The sequence below is a fragment of the Hemitrygon akajei genome, chromosome 2 (assembly GCF_048418815.1).
Source record: "Hemitrygon akajei chromosome 2, sHemAka1.3, whole genome shotgun sequence".
NCBI classification, from domain to species: domain Eukaryota; kingdom Metazoa; phylum Chordata; class Chondrichthyes; order Myliobatiformes; family Dasyatidae; genus Hemitrygon; species Hemitrygon akajei.
This window is the reverse complement of record NC_133125.1, coordinates 128,940,446-128,960,925: the sequence shown is the minus strand read 5'-3', so window position 1 is coordinate 128,960,925 and position 20,480 is coordinate 128,940,446. Positions and strand designations below refer to the sequence as shown.

Below are 20,480 nucleotides of genomic sequence, written 5' to 3'. Positions count from 1 at the left end.
GCTCTGGGTGGAAAAAAGAGACCAGAAATGTGTACTATCTCAGCAATGCTCTGAGCAGCTTCCACCTCAAGAAATGACAACTGGTTCAGCTGGCAGGTGCTTGGGTTGTTATATTATAAGGCAGCATTAACAAGATGAGAAAATGCTTAGTTTAAGTAGGAAGACTGAACTGGATCTGGTAGAGTCACCTGTGACACAAGTGAGAGAAAGTATAAAATATATTAACATTTTTTTGTCTCATCAGACATACTGCTTCCACTACCTTTGCTCTACTATCTGTATTAGGAAGCAAAGGATGTTAAAAAGGGAAATGACACACATGTATTACACTGTATATAAAGATTTTTTTTGAGAATGATAGATCTCCCATTTTAGCAAGTTGTTAACACCTTAAAAATCAACCAGCAAGTTCAGTGAAAAGGAGACAAGTCACAAGTTGGAAACCTCCAGAGCTTGCTGCCTAACTTATGGTCCTCTGCAGTTTGCACTGTATGAACTGATTCTCATCATCAGCTTTTGCTATTTTATTGTGCTGGATATGCATATTAATTGGCCAATTAACATACCACCGAAAGTTACTGCTGGAATAATTTAAGTACGTTCTTAAATAGCTGGTCAGTTGTCAATGTACTGTAAACCAATTCTGTAACCCCAAAAAGGGGTTTAAAAAAAAGATACTCAAATTTCATGCCGGCTGTCATGAATTTGTTTGAAAAAATTATGGTAGAAAAATATGTGGACATGCAAAAGCCAAAGAGCAATGTGCCAATTGATTGAAATGAATGAAGTATAGATTATATTGACTGGGAAGAATGCAAGTTGCAGAAGAACAGACACACAGGTAATCCATTGAATAGATGAAGCCGAGAAAATTGATTTAAACTCATTGTAACAGTGTTCTTTCTTATTTTAAGATTATCGCCCCAAAATATCATGTTTTATACACCAGTTGTTGCCAACTCTGTTCTGTTTTATTTTACATTTCCAGTATTTGCATTATTTTAGCTTATTTACTGCACAATTGAAGTTATTTTATTTCACAAATGTCATTATTTCATGAAAATGTGTGTATAACAGGATGTCATCTTGCAATGTTACCAGTTTTAGCAAAGGATCAGTTTTGAGCAAATATCTTGTACTGTACCTGGCAAGAGTCTGTAGATAGAGGCATGGATATTTATTGGAGAATTCATCAGAAATGCCCTCTTTCAAACTTGGAAGATGTGAATGGAAAGGCCTTGGAGGTTGGTAACAAAGAATATTTGGTTCTGCTGCACTGCTTAGTGACAGCAAGAACATAGAGTTTGCTTTTATCACTTGATGAGCTTCCATGGAAGGCAGGGCCCGTGGAGTCTTAACCTGCACAGGTTTTTTCCTGGCCTGTTTAACCTGCAAAAAATAAAGCACCAAATTGACTGGATCACTATTCTCCCTGAATCACAAAATCAAGTGAAAAATCAAAGCACAAGCATTTGTTAAAAGTAGTATCATTACTGCATTTTAAAATGCACAAATCCAAGATATTTATTTAGCTCTCGATTTGAGTGATGATATACAATTGCAAGGAAGTCTCTGTTCATCTGTCCACTGTAAGAAAAACACTGAACATGAATGGTGTTCATGGTAGGACACCACAGAGGAAACCACTGCTCTCCAAAAAAAATTGCTGCACATCAGAAGTTTGCAAAAGACCACCTGAATGCTCCACAATGCTTCTGGCACAATATTCTGTGGACAGATGAGAGAAAAGTTGAACTTGCTGGCAGAAATGCACACAGCTTTGTTTCGAGGAAAAAGGGTACTGCACACCAACACCAAAACCTCATCTCAACTGTGAAACATGGTGGAAAGAGCACATGGTTTGGGGCTGCTTTGCTGCCTCAAGGACTGGATAGCTTGCAATCATTGAGGAAACAATGAATGCAAAATTGTATCAAGACATTTTACAGGAGAAAATCAGGGTAGCAATCCATCACCTGAAGCTTAATAGAGGTTGGATGATGCAACAAGACAACGATCTGAAACACAAGAGTAAATCAAAAACAGAATGGTTTAAAAAGAAAATTTGTGTTTTGGAATGGCGAAGTCAAAGTCCAGGTGCTGTGGCATGATCTAAAGAGGGCTGTTTATGCAAGGTATCCCAGAAATACTGATGAATTGAAACAGTTTTGAATGGAAGAATGGTCTAAAATTACTCCTCACCACTTTGCAAGTTTGATCAGCAGCTGTAGGAAATGCTTGGTGGAGGTTATTGCTACTAAAGGAGGTTCTACCAGTTATTAAATACAAGCGTTTACATACATTTTCCAGTCTGGACTACGGATGATTAAACATTGTGTTCAATAAGGCCATGAATAAACAATTGTTTGTGTTTTATTGGTTTAGGCAGATTGCATTTGTCTGTTATTGTGACTTAGACGAAGATCAGACCACATTTTATGAATAATTAGTACAGAACACCAGGTAATTACAAAGGGTTCACAAACTTTTTCTTGCAACTATAACAGTGGTACATAGCACTAGATCTGAAAGCCACAATCGATCAAAGGAATGCTAGTATGGCAGCTTCAGTACCTCTGAGGGGTGTTAGTGTTCATCAATACTGTAGGTCAGGAGTGGGTGTATATTGAGTGACAAAATCAATAATCAACAGATATCTCAGGATTCCGCTGCCTACCACTAGGACATAAGCTGCATGGTGCCTTTCTAACTGGACCATACAAGTCTTCTACTGATCATTTATTCTATGCTCCTTACCCTCCTCCAAATTGGCAAATCACAACGAGAGAGATTATAAACAAAAATATAACCGATTGCTCAAATCTGAATTATTCAATTATTTGTCATTAGGAAAATTCATTCTTTAGATTTCTAGTAATCCCCTTCCCAAATATTTTTCATGTAAATTCTACTGAAAAGAATTCAATGCAACACATATTCTGACATGCAAACCAAAATGGAGCATTAATTTGTGAATAATAACATTCATTTCTACTTCTTTTTCCCAATATTTGCATGCCCATGTTGAAAACTACTTTATTTGGCTCTGTGAGGCAGTATTCTGGAAAGCTGGGGACTAGAGCTTAACGGATTGGTAACTTATTCTAGCATATTGCTTTCATTTTACATTTCAAAACTCAGTATATTTTACACTTTGATCTATCTGAGACGGGGTTAAGTTTACAAATACAGCAAGTTTTTAACCTCTAGGAGCTAGATTCAAGATTGTGTAATGTCAGTTCCTGTACACAAGTGTAAAGGCAAACAAAATAATTGTTACCCTGGGTCCAAAGCAGCACCAAGCCCCAAAAATAAACAACACAATGATAAAAAAACAATAATTATAAAAACACAAGACAGCTTATATACATTAATTGTATATTCATAAAGTGACACTGGGCTATACACAAGATGACTGACAGGAAATAATAAAATAGTGGTAGAGTTAGTGGGTGGAGTTTTACAGCTTGGGAAAGTAACTGCTTTTGAATCTGGTGGTCATGGCATGGATGCTGTGTAGCCTCCTCCCTGATGGGATTAGGACAAACACGGTGGGTGGGATCCTTCATATAACTAGCACCTTTTTGCATATATATCCTTGATAGCAGGTGATGCATTGGCCAGTTTTGACTACCCATTTTAGAGCCTTCCTGTTAGCCATAGTGCAGTTTCCATACTAAGCAGTGATGCAACTTGTCAGAATGCTCTCTACTGCTTATCTGTAGAACGACGTTAGCATGGATGTACAAAGACCAGCTCTCTTCAGCCTCCTCAGAAAGTAGAGGTGTTGATGAACTTGACTGTGTAGGATGTGTTCTGGGACTATAAAGTATTATGTGCACTCCCAGGAGTTTGAAACTGTTTACAGTCTCTACTGCTGTGCCACTGATGTAAAGGAGGCTGCAAATGGTTTGAGTTCTCCTGAAGTCAATAACTAAACATTTTCTTAATGTTAACAAAACAAAAGGGAATTTGCCTGACACTAGACAAAAAAAAAGTGTGGAACTGATGGAAAGATGATCTTTCTTCCTTTTATAAGTTGCAAAAATCATAGATGGAGATATACTCCCTCAAAAACAAGTATCAGTACCACACATCATTAAGTCACCATGGTCTCAGAGAAACAGTGATACATTGATCAAATGCAAATTGTTCGTTCTGCTGTGTGAAGTGATACAGGTGTGGGGAATGTTCTTTTGGAATAAGTTTAATGCATATTGTCAATGGAAAGTCAAAGTGCTTTTGCTTTGAAATCTCTCTTCTGTATGGTTGCTCTGATGGCAAGAGTCCTGCTTACAATATTGATAATGAATGTGGAAAGATATCCATAGAAATTTCAATTTTCTACAAAATGCATTTCAATTTTTGTACCATTACATTAATGCAGTGATCCCCAATCACCGGGCCGTGGACCAGTGGTTAGGGACCACCGAATTAATGGATCCCTAGACACTTTATTTTAAAGATCAACAGCTTAAAATAAATTTGTAGTTAATAATAAATATGGACTATGCACCAATTTTTGTGAACACACTATCATACGGTACATTCATAGCTGTAGTGGGCTAGCCAGTAAATGTGATGGTATCCAAGAATCACAGGATTAGTACTAATTAAAACTGGATACACCAACAAAAAACATTTGTTTTTAATTAATTAAAACCAAACTTGAAATTTACGTAGGATCAGTGCACAGTTGTACAATGGATTATTTTTGCACAATGTGCTGTTTAAAATGCAAAGGTCAATTTCAACACAGAGTACATACCTTTTCACGAGCTGCAGCTTGTTTTTCCCGGAGATATTTCTCCCTGCAACGGTCACATACCAGATACCAGGTGCTTCCTCCGACACCTCCATCGCCACAGTTACCTGCCCATCCTCCACAGAAGTGACCAATGCTATTATACCCCTGTCCTCCAGCATAGCGACCACAACCTTTATCAAGATAAGAAGTCTTTATAGATGGAACTGGATGATAAATTTAGTAAATCAAAGAACACCAATTTTATCACAATGCAAAAAGCCATACCTAAAATAGCTGTTTATTAAACCACAAAACCAAATGACATAGGAGCAGTATGAAGTCATTAATGGTATTAGTCCATGGCATTTAAAAAAGGCTGGGAACTCCTGCTTTAGGGAATCCTGCACGAGGACTCCCAGATCTTCCTGCACCTTGGATTTTTGAATTTTTTCCCCCTTTAGAAGATAGTCTATGCTTTTGTTCCTTCTACCAAAGTGCCACTTTGCCCATTCTCCTAATCTGACTAAGGATGTCTGCAGACTCCCTGCTTCTTCAATACTACCTGCCCCTCTACCTATCTTCATATCATGAGTTAACCTGGCCGCAAAGCCATCAATTCCATCATTCAAATCACTGGCAAACAATGTAAAAAGTAGTCCCAAAACAGACCCCTGTGGAACACCACTTGTCCCAAGTAATCAGAAAAGACTCCCTTTATTCCCACTCTCTGCCTCTTGTCAATCAGCCAATGCTCTAATGAAAGAAAGCCCATTACTAATGATCAATATTAACAATCTCTTCAGCTACCCCTTTCAAAACCCTGAGGTGTAGTCCATCTGGTCTAGGTGATTCTACCACCTTCAGACCTTTCAGCTTCTCAAGAACTCTCAAGAAATCTGCACTTGCTTTTGCCCCCTGACACTCAAACTTCTGACACACTGCAAGTGTCTTCCACAGTGAAGACTCAGACAAAATACTTATTCATTTCCTCTGCCATTTCTCTCGCTTTTGCTTCTATGTTGGCTTTGAATTCCCTTGTCAGCCATGTCCTGCCTTTAGAAAACTATTACTCCTTTGGGATGCATCTACCCTTCACCTTCTGAATTGCTCCAATAAACTCCAGCTCTTTCTGCTTGGCCATCATCCCTGTTAATGACCTTTCCAATCAACTTTTGCCAGCTATTCTCTCATGCCTCTGTAATTCGCTTTACTCCACTATAATACTAATATATTTGACTTAGCTTTTCCTTCCCAAATTGCAGGGTAAATTCTATTACCTTATGATCACTGCCTGCTAAGAGTTTCTTTACCTTAAGCTCCCTAATCAAATCTGGTTCATTACGCAACATCATTTCCAGAATAGCTGATCTTCTAGTGGACTCAAGCAAAAGTTGCTCTAAAAAGCCATCTCATAGGCATTTTACAAATTCTCTCTCGGGATCCAAAATCAGCACCAACCTGATTTTCCCAGTCTATCTGCATATTGAAATCCTCCATGACTATTGTAACACTGCCCTTTTGACGTGCATTTCCTATCTTCCATTATAATTTGTAGTTCACATCTAGGCAACTGTTCAGAGGCCTGTATATAGCTCCCATCAGGGTCTTTTTACCCCTGCAGTTTCTTAACTCTACACACAATGATTCTACATTTTCTGATCCTACCTATGCCACCTCCTTCTAAGGATTTATTTCATTTTTATTTACCAACAGAGCGATACCACCCCCTTTGCCTACCCTTTCTATATAATGTATATCCTTGGATGTTAAACTACCAACTATGATCTTCTTTCAGCCACGACTCGGTGATGCCCACATCATCATACCTGCCAATCATATTTTATTCTGTATACCTCGTGCTTTCAAAGATAACACCTTCAATCCTGTATTTGTCACCCTTTTCGATTTTGTCGCCCATTACACTGCAACTCATCCTAATGACTGCAATCTTGCCCTATGATCTGTTTGCCCTTTCTGACAGTCTCACTACACATTGCCACTGCTTGTATACCAACTGCGATAAAGTAAACTTCCAGGATAGATGTAAACCGTAGTCCAGGTCCATTTCCTCAATTTCAGCTGAACGGAAGGGGGTCATTTTAACTAAAAATGAGATGGGTGGAAAAAGCTGCCAATGATACTTGATTTGTACTGTTAATCAATAACACCCCCAAGAGCAGAACAAAAAAAAGTAGTTTTATTGAAAGAATGGACAAATGAGAATGAGTGAAGATGCAATTTAGTTGTTTAAGATCCCCCAAATAAGAGGGAAAAGGACGCTTTTATTTAAGAATGAAGATCAATAATTAGGAGAGATGGATTTCAGATAATTGGAAGATTACAGGAGAGTTGGAGAATGAAGCTTTTAATCTGTGGAGAAATGAGCTAAAGAAATAAAATTGACACGGAGGCAGAAACTCTGGTCATACTTAAAAGGTATCTGATTGAGCTCTGATTTGATGTGCCAGAATTACAAGACTACATAATGAACTTGGGATAGGATAAGTAGCTCGTGGCTAACATTGTCATAGAGTTAAATGGTCTTCACTGTGGAAGCATAGAAATTTACTGCATGAAGAGACCAGATTAGGCTTGATACCCACCTTCCCTTGTGTAAGACATTCAAGCTCCACCATTAATAGGGCACTTGCAAGCATAGGAAAACCTATCACAATAGTGAGGTTTTACTAGTTTATTATTCTGCTATCTTCAGGCTAATAGGTGGACTAGTCTGTGGTATGATCAGCAGATGGAAGGAACAACCAGAAAAGACTGAGGCCAAGACATGAGAAGAGAGTATCAACTTCAGGTCATGATTGAGAGTATCAATGGAGGCCAAATCCTCTCAAGATATAATGGATATTATTTTGGCACCATTGGAGTGCAAAAAGACCTGCTTACATGAAGGGCAGAAGTTATGTTGACTGCTGGCAACATCTGCTACTTTCCATCAGTTGCCTGACTCCTGCTGCTCCACTGCTTGTTGGCACATTTAAATTATAATACCTATTCTCTTTTATGTAAGTGGGTACTTGCAGTTTAAAAGGGACTAAAATAGGGGATGTGTGGCCCAATGCTGAAATACATATCCTAGCACAACCAGCTTGATCTTCACACATGTTGGGTAAAGGCAAAAACTGCCACTGCCTGCAATGGTAAAAGCTAGACATAAAACCAGCTGAGGTATCACCAAGACCACCCAAAAAATCTGCAATTAGCAAATGCAGAGCTAAATGACCTTGGATTGTTTTATTGTTCTAACTGTGTTCTTCTTTGTAAAAAATTGTGAATATTTATGTTTGTTTCTTTTTTGTGAATACTGCTTACATGATGCTGCTGTAAGAAAGTTTTTCCATTGCACCTATGCAGAGACGTGTATATGACAATGAACTCAACTTTGACAACTAAAAACTATGTATTATTATAGACATTTTAAACTGGATTGACAAATAATTTAGTTACCTGGATGAACTTGTCTCATGTGATATGTTACTGGATATTGATGAGATTCACCACACAGTTCACATATAGTATCTTTCTCCGGGCCTCCCATTGCAAGCTGCGCCATTTCTCCAAAGAGATTTCCTCGTGGTCTTGCTTCTGCTTTGTCTTTCTTTTTCTTTTCTTTCTTGCTCTTTTTGTTATCTTTCTCATTCTCTTTTTTCTTCAATACAGCACTTGAACCAGGACTAGGAAAGATCATATTCTGAGTGGCTGCTTTGATGGTTGCCATTGAAATATCCTCCCAAAAGGCAACCAGGTGCTGTAAAGTGAGTGGCAATGGGGACTTGCTCTTCACAGAATAATGGTTTGAAGGTTCATAGACTGTTGAATCTACCTTTCCATCTTCATTTTTTTCAGGCAATGGGGGTTCTTTGAGCATTGAGAGCACTTTATTTTTATTAATGCTGCCCATTTTAGATATGTCTGGACCATGAGGAGAAATATTAAACATGTTTAGAGCAGACGATATTTCCAATGAGTGCCTGTTCTTTAGTTTCGTCTCTCTTTCCTCAATCCCTGGTTGGTTGTAAAGGCTGCTTCTCATTGGTGCATGCTCTTTATTCAGGTCAGGATTGAACTTTAAGAAAGATGAGCATGCCATGGCATCATGGACAATCCCTTCATGCCACAGGAAAGCTGCAAATACAGCACGTGCACATTCCGCAACAGAAGGGGACATTGCTCGCTTTGGTGGCTCAACAGATGAAGAAGCATTTTCTTCTTTGAAAATGGTTCCCATTTTCTCCTTCTTGGGCCTTGCATGTCTGCCAGTACTCTTACGGCTCATCTTTGGGGATGATCGAGTTTCTTGTTCTTCTTTGGGTGGAGCTTTGCCAATGCTGAAGTGAACCTTTGGGGTGGAGTCTTCAGGGTTGTGCAATTCCGCTCGCTTTTCAGATACTGCATCTGAATTGCTGGTTGTTGTCAGAGTACTAGATGTACAAATAGCAACTATCTCACTGTGGAGATTTTCTTGCACAATCTGAGGGGATGGCACTCTGTTTTCCATGCTGGTGGCAGGCTTAGCCTCCTTGGGTAATAGTTTTGGTTTGGGTGAAGTTGAGCGCCCTCGCAAGTTCTCAGTCAGAGGAACTCTTTTCTTACGAACTGTATCAGGGTCCAAAGTATAGGAATCAGATTTTGATCTCTCCCGTGGTGGATCCAACTTAATTTTTGAGGCTGTATTGATTTTATGAGTTAAGTTTTTCTCATGTGGAGAGTATGACCTTGGAGAATTAGCACTCGATGAGATAGCTTTACCAGACAACTTTTGCTTTGGCAATGCTGACCGTGAACCTGGCGCTGGTGATTCTGCCCTTGGTCCAATGATTGTCCTCTCATCAGTTTTTAGCAATTGTAATGTATTGTGATTTGGTGAAAGAGATCGACTATGAGAGTCTGACCTCAACTTGGCAGCATCAGATTTAAGCATTAGAGATTCGCTAGCAGTCAAATTTTCTGCATTTTTTGCCTTTGTTTGTTCTACAGCAACCTTGTTGATCCGACCTTCGATTTTTTGCAATTGATTTTCAGTTTTGTGTTTGAAGGGCAAGTCAATGTTTCCAGAAGGAGTTGAAGGCCTTCCAGATACTACAGCATTTCCTTTATCACCTGAAAATTATTTTGGAAAATACTCACTATTTTTATCTCTGAAACAAAACCAGACTATTTCATTACAAACCTTAATGTCTGGAAATAATAACAGGTAAAAGAAAGTAACTTCAACATTGTTGATTTTTCAATAATTTAAAAAAAAAATTCCCTCAGAATTTTACACAAAGCATTTCAAATCTTTAATCATTTAAAAAGTGAATACTAAGGTGGTAATTAGTTTTAAAGTCAAAGTGCAAATGTCATCAAGCACTTGTCTTTCCATGTCAATCCTTCAAAACAAAAAGATAGTGAAGATCAGGTTAAATTTCACAAGGTCAGTTTGTAAAGTCTCACTTAAAAAAAATCATATAACTGTGGTTAGGTTAACAGTGCAATTATACCTCAGGCTGCATACAAGGCAGTCAGATCTATTCAACCTTATTTGAATGAAATCAATTTTCATAAAGAAAATGATATTGAAGCCTTCAATAATAAGTGGAGATTCAATAAATTACCTTTGGTTTACCTAAGAGTTTATAAAAAGAAATTAGTTTTGTTGATAAAGACCAAAACAATTAAATCTCAAAGTCCATCCTCAAGAATTTCTACAACTTTGTAAAAACACTCTTTCATCAACTGAAGCTAGAGAAGAAAATTGGGTTCATAAGTATGAGCAGGGACCAGTATATTACTAGATAAATTTGAATTCCAATATGCAAATAAAAATCAACATTTATGTATGAGTAAGTTAGAAACAGCCTTGTTGTCCTCTGCAGGATTTCAATAGTCATATAATTAGATATTAAAAATCACCATATACCCACCCTTTGACTTCAGAGATAGAGAGTAGAAACCTGACCCAGGCCCTGTGCATGAGCGCTCACGTGAAGCAAGGCTGCGTGAAGTGTCTACAGAGGAAGACAGCAGCAGATAAGCAGCAAAAGATTCAATGATAGAAATGCCACAGCAGCAAGATCAAGCAAAGCTATTTGCAGATATTTTTTTAAAAGCATAAACTTAGTCAGCTGTATGCTTTCAAAACTAAAAACAGTTGTGTTTACAAGTGACCACACTTTGACAATTTCAGTACTAATCCAATGGACCAAATCATTACTTTAGGATTAAAACTTTGGAGATAATAAAGAGCATCACAGTCTGCACAAGTTACTAATATGTAACAGCATGTTGTAAAATATGCAAAAGGTATGCATGGAAACTCAAAATTAATCTGGTACACTACTGAGGGAAGAAGGTATACCAAGGCACAATAGCAAAGCCAAAGGAAGGAAGGAATATGTTAGGCAGGTGAGACAGACAGACTTACTCAGAAGCTGTGGTTGAGACTGCGGCAAAGAAAGGGGCTGTCCAAACACAAATGGGCTGTGAACAAGGGAAGAGGAAGGCTTTGCAGCTTGACCAAAGACGCTAGAAGAAGCTGGGAGGAAAGGCTGTGACTGAATGGTATTCAGTATGGCGCTCAGTTGGTCACCTGTAGCAGGTAAAATTATACAAGACTAGGTTTGGTTCCTTAATTCCCTTAAATCATACCTTCTAGTGATATTACAAAGCTTTTAAAGTATACGAACACAAAAATGGGGTACATAACCCATTTTATCTTAATGGCAAAGCTACTAGAGTTTATATAAATACATACAGTAAATAAATGAAGACCTGTATTCTAAACTTTTGCTCAAATACCTTTAAAATATTTAGGTAATAATTCTGATTGGTTGGATAATCTGACAAACATAAAATAAACTACGGCAATTTATAGTACTTACACAAGGCAGTCCTCTGAAGATATATGCTTATGTATAGTAATATTCTCCAAATATCAACCCTTTATCTCTTTTACCTATCACCTCCCAGCTCTCAGCTCATCCTGTCACCGCTAACCCCCAACCTTTCCCTTTACCCTGGTCTCACCCATCACCTGTTTAGCTTGTACTCCCTTTCTCTCCCCCCACTTTCTCCCTCTGGCTTCTGCCCCCTTCCTTTCCAGTCCTGATGAAGGTTCTCAACCCAAAACATTGACAATTTATTCCCCTCCAGAGATACTGCTTGACTTGCTGAGTTTGCCCTGCATTGTTACCCAATTTTTTGATGGTTTAATTCTATCTTTAAAAGTAACTCACCAATGTTTTAATCACTCCTAACATTCCTCACTGTATAGTCTGCTTTGTGCCCCTCTCTCTCAGTCTCTGAGCTCAATTCTGACACTACTATCCAAGTCAAGGTTGTGCATTCATGTCTTTAATGGTACAACAGGTCATAATAATATGGAACTTGTACTCTGGAATACAATACAAAGAGGTAGACAAATGCTTTGCCATGCTTCGGGTTATTTTCTTTGCATCAAGTATAATCATACTGAACGAGGACAGATTTCTCCTGAAGGGCATTAATGAGCTAGATGGCTTTTGCAGCAATCTGGTACTCTTACTGTTGCAATTTTTGATACTAGCTTTTTATTTGATTATCTGTATATAAATTTTCCAATTAATATAATGGATTTGTACTCAAATCTTTGATTAAGGAACCTCTGAATATCTGCCCAGTAATTTAACCACTTTGCTACAATTGCTCTGTGATTTAGGATGTTGTCTGAAACATAAGAGAAGTTTGCTGTGTTTTAAAGTGGTACTGAGAAGTCCACAGGAAAAGTGCATTGGACCAATCTATATTACACCCCAGCTTACTGGTACACAAGTGAGTGAAAGAGACCTTGAAAGACACTTGTCTCTCTTCACTCCCAAAGAAAGGAGAGATTTAAACATGCTTAATAATTGGAACCCATTACACAAAAAAAATGTAGCATCAGTATAGGTAAGGTAAATAAGGATTGTTAAATGAAAAAAGCTGCAAAAATGGCAATTTTATTTATTTTTGTTCCACTATCCTTATCAGGTCTTGAAGCTTAAGTATAACACAATATTATAAGACTGAAACAGCAAGTAGAATAAAAAATGGAGAACAAGTATAATACACATGATTAACAAGTCAATTCAAGGATTCCCTTGTAGATCATTTTATGGCCAGTTTTAGGCAAGGATGTGGCCCGGAAGACTGCTAGAATCTTGTTTGACTAAGTTTAGTGCTGAGATAGCCAAGAACAAGAAAAGGAAAGCAATTTATTTGATGGAACAATATTAAGCAGACCATTAAAAAGCACATTAATGAATAATTTTGCTTATATTTTACAGATGACTGAGGTTTTCAATCTTGAGACCAGTTGAATCATGGCCTAAAAATTCTTTGAAAATAAGGATGGAGCCTTTCCATTCTAGAACCACTGTAAGAAGCTAATTAAAACAGAACATCTTAGACAAATCTTAGTGTTATGTAGCACGTGCCACATACTCATGCGAAATACTAGACAGTACAAGAAATTTTTTTACTGATTCGAAGTGTAGTAGACTGCAAGGGTAATCTTGTAAACAACATTGTTGAAGTTACTTACATGCTATGCTGAATTTCAAACTTTGAACTGCACTTGAACAATTTTACAAATTTACACAAAATTATATTAACAAAAACAAATTTTCCTTGGGAATTCATGTCATTTAAAAATTAATACTACTTTCCTAACTACTTAAATGCAGTATGTAAACATCATAATATTCGCACTTACCAGGTTCTGTGAACGATCCTAAATCTAGACTTGTTACTTCATCTTTAAAATAGAAAATGCGACAAATTTAGCATAAAGCTTTAATTTTGTGTCAAAATCTTGAATTTTAACTGCCATAATACAAAGTAGAAACAAATGGCATAACTAAGTAATAAAGATTAATACTGTATTTGTTATACAATTCAAAAGACAAGGCCCTTGACCTCAAAATTTATTACAATATTTATCAGAACAGCTGTGCTACATTTTAAATGACAATCTAAAATATGAAGCAACAAATTATAGCTAAGATAAGCCATCATGTTTTTGAGTAAATAGGATGCACGATAAAGTCCACTTAAGCAATTCAAACATAGAATTCTAGTGTAAAAATTCCTGTGCAATTTTATGGGAGCTTCTGCTGATTAAAGTATTGGCTTTTGTTAAATGAGTTCTTTTCCTACAGATCTATGGCTGTTTGATTTCTAATTTTTCTAGTCATTGAATTTGCATTTCTTAATATTCTGGAACAATTCCCAAAATAATCATTTGACTTCTTGTGGCTGCAATTTTATAAACACATAAAAATCCCACCAAAAAAATGGGGCTTCAAAATTTAATTACTATTGAATAAAACAATTGTTCAGTTGAGTTTCAAGAACAACGTAAAAATAGAGATTTTTGCAAACATAGACAACTGACTCAAGCTACAGCTAATCTGGCCACAAGATTCTTCTCTAAAGAAATTATATATAAATAATAAATTAATATCTGAATTGATAGAGAGCAGAGTGCACAGCAAAAAAATGTTTAAAAAAGACAGTTTATCAAATGGTAAATGTGTTGTTCTTAATTCTTTTTTATATACACAATTATCCTTCTTCAGAAATTGCAGAGAATAATTTATAAAACCAGTCATGCAAACACAAAATATACCAGATTGTTTGGTATACATTCAATATAGAAATTATATTCATTTTATTATCATCAGAACCAGAGATGGTATTCCAAAGAATATTTCTCCATAAACAACACTAAGCAGGGGGAGATCTAAAATATAGGAGAATAAATTGGAAGTGCTTTAACCTGCATGGACCAGAAATTTATCAACAGAAAATTATGCAAGTGTTTTCTCACACCTTTGGTATTTGCAAGGCTGTAATCAAATCCTTGACTGTTGCCACTAGCACTTCTGTTGAAAGCAGGAGCTGTGAAAGGACTGGGTGGAGGCGTCTGAGGTGCTTGATCCAATAGCACTTGTTCTGTCAAAGGCAAACATTAGAGCTCTTTCGCAAACAAAAGCATTTGACTGAAATGTAAAAAATGCATTTTCACTTGGAGTCAAAACTGATTAGGTACAATGTATATTTTTCACTTAATTTTGAAAAGAAGTGACATTTTTTTTCAAAAGACAAAAGGCAAACATCAAATTAACAAGTGATCATTCCAGCCGGTATTGGAGAATGCCTCTAGCCGAAAAGGGACGTGCTCATGACAGAACAGCAAGAACAATCCTGTGTCTAGGCATTCAAGACCTTATTGACAAGCTCATTTTGAGAAAGGTCTTAGACCAGCTTTAATTCGCCTGTTTAATTTAAACAGGTTCAAAAACAGTTATTACTCCTCAACCATCAGTCTCTTGAACCAGTGGAAATAACTTCATGCGAATTCACTTGTTCCATCACTGAACTGTTACCAAAATTTATTGACTCATTTTCAAGGACTCTTATCTCATGCTCTCAATGTTTATTTATTTTTTTCCTTCTCTTTTGCATTTGCAGAGTTTTCTGTCATTTGCACATTGGTTGGTAGTCTGCCCTGTTGGTTACCATCTTTCATTCATTCTATTATGGTTCTTCGATTTACTGAGTATGCCCGCAAGAAGACAAATCTCGGGGTTTTATATGGTGACATACATGACAATATATTTACTTTGAACTGGTTGCTTGGTTTATATTTAAGGTAGCTCCAAATTTGAAGCCAAATGGTAGTTTTGTATCTTAATTCTCAGAAATATTGCTCAATAAGATATTCTTGAAGACAAAGATAGCCACGGTAGTGTAGCAGTTAGCGTGACGCTATTACAGCTCGGGGCGTTCTGGAATTTGGAGCTCTCTCAGTCCTCCCAGTGGAATGCGTACCTTTTCCCAAGTGCTCCGATTGCCTCCCACAATCCAACTTGTCGGGTAGGTTAATTGCCCTGTGATTAGTTTAGGGTTAATTACTGTTGTGAGATTGCTGGGACAGCTTGGCTCAAAGGGCTAGAAGGGCATAGACACCCTATTCCTTTAAGAAAAATTGGTAAAATGATCATCTACATGCAAAGAACCTATTTCATGGCAATTAATCTATACTGTACATTTTGCTGTGTCATGTTGTCCTCCACGCATGAATCACAAAATTAATTTTCAAGACTTCCTGCTGTGAAACACTGGACGGTGGCGCAATTTCAATCTCTCATTGCTACAGGTAGAAGTTCTCATCTGCTTCAAAAGGGCAACAATCATACCATTGCCCAAGAATAGCAGGGTGAGCTACATTAATGACCATCATCTCACTGACATCTATGGTGATGAAGTGTTTTGAGAGGTTGGTGATGGCTAGAATCAACTTCTATCCATTGCAATTTACCCTTCACCACAAAAGGTCTACAGCAGATGCAACTTCTGGGGGGGGGGGGGGAAGTGGGGGGAGATACAGATACAGGAACACTTAGCTGTTTTTATTATGATCAACATTTCATAAAACTTAAATCTAAGCATTTTTAAATTTTTAACTGACCTATGTCATTTCAAGTTCTGACTAAAAGATTTCAAGATTGCTATTATAGGAAAATACTGGCCATAACATGGTTCAGAAAGAGCAGCTGATATTCAATGCTAAGCATTTGAATAAAGGTTGGTATTTATGAAAATGAAATGTGTAAACATTTATAATTGGGAGATGATTTTTTTTAAAAAAAAGTTTTCCAACACCGTGCCCAGTTAAACTCTAAAGCCGGCAGGCAAAATTTCCAATAAAATTTCACAATGCATTACCCAATCTCTTTGGTATAAAGTGCAAACAAAATAATCGTAAGTTATGCAAGGGAGCAAATTATTTAACTAGCAACTCTGAAAATATAATTTACAGCAATGCGAGTCACTGAAATGTAAGACACTTACCCTCTTCATGTCTTAAGTACTGGTTACCACCTCGGTCTCTGGCCAAAGACCAGGCCTCACCATCCCCACTTTCACAGAATTCCACCATGCTGTTCTTATCAAGTTGAATCCACGAGCCCTCATGGTTTGTTACCTATTACACAAATGACACTTTTATTCTGTTTTATGTTTAGTAATGCAATTGTGATCCTTGTTTAATTGAAATTGTTTAAGTGCTTTAAAGATTAACTTTAAAAACTTTAGTGGTTGCAGCTCATCATTGAAAGGAAAGACCCATCTTACCTGGGAAAACATTGCCAAAAGCAATGCAAAATAAAGTACTTAGTCTGGCATAGCAGCTTCTTGATTTTGAGTCTTAAAAAGATGACTCTGAATTTAGACACAATGGGCCAGAATTTGCTGGAGATTTGGTTCTCACCACATGCCTGGTTAGTTGAGAATTTTTCCTGCAACCTTAACGCTCCAAAATATTTTTGATGTTCAAGCTGCTAGAAGTGAGAGCTGACAACAGTGCAGGAAGGGCAAAGAGCATCTGGCACTTGATGAAGAACAAAATCAACCATATAGCAAAATCAATTAGATGAAAGAAATGCAAACTAAATGGACAACAAAGGAGACATATTAGATTAGTTACATTGAGAGGAAGAACAAGTGATTTGAGGGATGGAAAGACAGAAAGTACAATTTACTATTTTAAGAAATACTTTTAACACCGAGATTTTAGTTGTTCAACTTCTTGGACAGATAGATTAACTGGCAGTCATTAATAATTACATTGAAAATCACATACAATTACTAGATTTAACTATTTGTCTAAATTTATGGATAGGTAATATGCAAATAGAGCAAGATTAAGTGCAAAGATGTTTTAGTGAAATTAATGCTGGAGCAGGATCAGTTACCCAACATGCAGCAATTCACAATTCATGGGGGATGGTGCCCTTGTCCCAAACTGCTAGACAATCTGTCTATTAATGTACGGTATGCCTCATTTGCATGCTGTTAACTCAGTCAGCAAATTCCAGCCCAATCGATTTTAAAATGTTGTCTATTGTAATTGTTTCTTAATATACAGCACTATTCTTAATTGGTAGGAACACCATTGTATAAAATAAAGATCTGTATGACCAATCACTGGGCCCGAGTAACAGGATGATTAGAAATTAGTTATAATTTTCAATCCCATTTAAACATTTTCTGCAGCTAATACATTTTAGAATCAATTTCACATTGAATTATCCACAAATATCAGATTCTCTTAATTTCAGTAAAAGCTGGTTTATAACTCAATTATTTAAATTACTACATATAGCTTTAAAATTGTATAAAAAAGATATTTACATCAATTTACATATTCACAAAATATAGCATTTTTAAAATCAAACTGCTATTTAAAGAGTGATTAATGTGTGACATAAATAATAATGAACATTAGTTTCTGAAATTTAGAAGAAATGAAAGAAAATCAAAACAGAATATGTTGAATCATTGAAAAAGTATAGCTCAGAGGTAAAGGATGCACCAGCAAATCAGCAACTTTGGTAAGCATGGTATAAAAGCTTCCACCATTTGTTAAGCACCCAAATGCAACAATACCTATTTTAGAGAAGAAATTATACCAATACCAGATGTCCTCTTATAATACTATGCAAAAGCTTGAGAAGACATCAATTTTGCAGCATTTGCTCTATTGTGTTGATTGGTACCTGCAATAACACACTTTCATGAATCCATACCTCGCCTAATGCCTTGACTCTGTTCCCAAGTACTAACATTCCAATGGGGATACCTCTAAGGTTAGGGCAGCTCCTGATGTTGTGCCCTGAAGGCCCAGTCTTCACTACCTTATATACTCCTGGTCCGCCTTGCAGGAACATCTTTTCCTGCTCTTTCAACACTACTTCATGGGACCGACGTGAATTTACTTCTCTGAAGTAATCATCAGTGATGGATTTAGGCTCCTACAAATAAAAAGGGTAATTTAGTATATTTGAAAACAGCTTTTTACAGACAATTTATAACATACAAAACAAGAACTTCAAGTTTATGATTGCAGGAGCAAAATTAGTATTCATAGACAATAAAGCATAATTCACTGTTTCATACACTATAAAATTACTGCCTTTTCTATCAAGGTCCAAATGTCAACACTCAAAGTTGGAATGTAACCACATGGTATATCAAGATGTCCTGGAATGACAGTCCCATAATTATTCCAATCAAAGAACAGCTCAAGGATATGTTGGCTCTGATATACAAATCTGCAATATTTCCTAAAAGAAGTGTTCAACAATGGTTACTGTTCCCTTCAAAGTCAAAACCATGAAGAATTTTACTGAGAATTTGGCAACATTAAAGTAGCTTTCATCTTTGACAGATTCTTTTCTGAGGAAAAATTTGTAAAAGGCATCCCAAACCTTACTTGTAAGAGAGGAAACCACTACTATCATGGAATTATTAACTAGTATGAAATAATCTTGATATTTAAAATAAATGCATTCTATACCTTGATGAAAATGGTACAATGATAACTTAGTGAAAGAAAAATACTTTAAACTGTGGTCAATATAACAAATAAAGACAAAAATGAAGACGAAATATTCATCAATTCCATAACCATCTGTAAAAGCCATGTTGATACCTTGCATATAACATTCACTAGAAGGGAAAGGCAAGAAAACATTTTAATAGTGGATGAGAAATGAAGTTGCTTCCGCTAGAAAAAGGTTCCAGATGAGCCAAACTGATTACAAAGTTCGCTACTCCAACAAGGTGTAGAGGTTGTCATTGTTTCAACTCCGCAAACAGACGTGTTAATGGCCAGAATAATAAATACACACAAGAAAAGTTCATAAAGGGAAAAACTGATGGAGGACAACATTTATATTCACAAAGGTTAGAAATAAAATATTGCAGGAGGGAAACATAGATCATTTCTGCAACTATCTAACATGCCAACATGATATTCCAATATTTTATAACAATTGTGCTGTCTTGTATAAATTGAGTGATTTTTCTTCTTGTGAATGTAGCTTGCATTGGCCCTGCATTGCACTTGTGCATATGACAAACTCAAATTTAATGCAGACAATTCAACTGGTCACGTCTTTGCATGATTACTAAATCACAGATTCCAGTAGCAAACACTTTTTGATCACAACTGCAAACTTTCCAGGGAAAATGCTAATTTGACACCCTAACCCACAAACTACTGCCCCCTTGTTATCTTCTTGGATTTGTAAGTATTCCCTATTAGCCACAGAAATAAACAGCTTGATAAATTTCATCCTATTAAGTTAATTACACTATTACACAATGAATTCAATAAGCAACCAATATCTGGAAGATGGTAATCTTGGACACAACAAAAATTTGCTGAGTCTTTTTATACTGGATGTGTTTGTGCTCAATGGAAAAAGAACTACGGTAATTATTTAACCTAGAAAGAGAGCCAAGTTAATTAGTATGAACCAAATGTCAAGAAAGTCAATAAACAAACTGATCTTTAGCATGATTAATCCCAAAAAACTAAATACTTTTGCTTTTTAAAATTAAAGACAAAAATGTTCTCTGAAGAGCCAAATATGCTTATTTTTATTTAAACTTACCTGATATGAAACAGTGTTAGAAATCCACAATATGATATCCAAGTACCTTATTCAAGTACTAGCATTAAAGACAACACAGTGATTGCCACAGTGAGGCCAAACTCAGGTTGGAGTAGGAACACTTCATATCCCACCTGTGTAGCTTCCAAGTTGATGGCATAAAGATTCATTTTTCCAACTTCCTATAATCTCCCCATCTCTTTCTCTATTCCCCATTCTTATTACCCTCTCATCCCTTCTCTTCTCCTCACCTG

The 20,480-nt window shown here is 36.6% G+C and overlaps 1 protein-coding gene across 16 annotated transcripts in view; it reads right to left on the bottom strand.

Moving 5' to 3' along the window:
- Positions 1-20,480, bottom strand: part of mycbp2 (MYC binding protein 2) — a 221,518-nt gene that overhangs the window by 49,732 nt on the left and 151,306 nt on the right. For 13 of the 16 annotated variants that reach the window (XM_073027845.1, XM_073027703.1, XM_073027729.1 and 10 more), the window contains 9 exons: positions 18,355-18,579; positions 16,619-16,751; positions 14,594-14,716; positions 13,476-13,517; positions 11,169-11,333; positions 10,669-10,752; positions 8,210-9,862; positions 4,769-4,938; positions 1,145-1,389 (listed from right to left, as the gene is read on the bottom strand). In XM_073027845.1, the coding sequence (XP_072883946.1) occupies positions 1,145-1,389; positions 4,769-4,938; positions 8,210-9,862; positions 10,669-10,752; positions 11,169-11,333; positions 13,476-13,517; positions 14,594-14,716; positions 16,619-16,751; positions 18,355-18,579 (2,840 nt within the window). The remainder of the gene's footprint in view (positions 1-1,144; positions 1,390-4,768; positions 4,939-8,209; positions 9,863-10,668; positions 10,753-11,168; positions 11,334-13,475; positions 13,518-14,593; positions 14,717-16,618; positions 16,752-18,354; positions 18,580-20,480) is intronic. The other 3 variants (XM_073027782.1, XM_073027835.1, XM_073027818.1) reach the window with 2 other exon arrangements.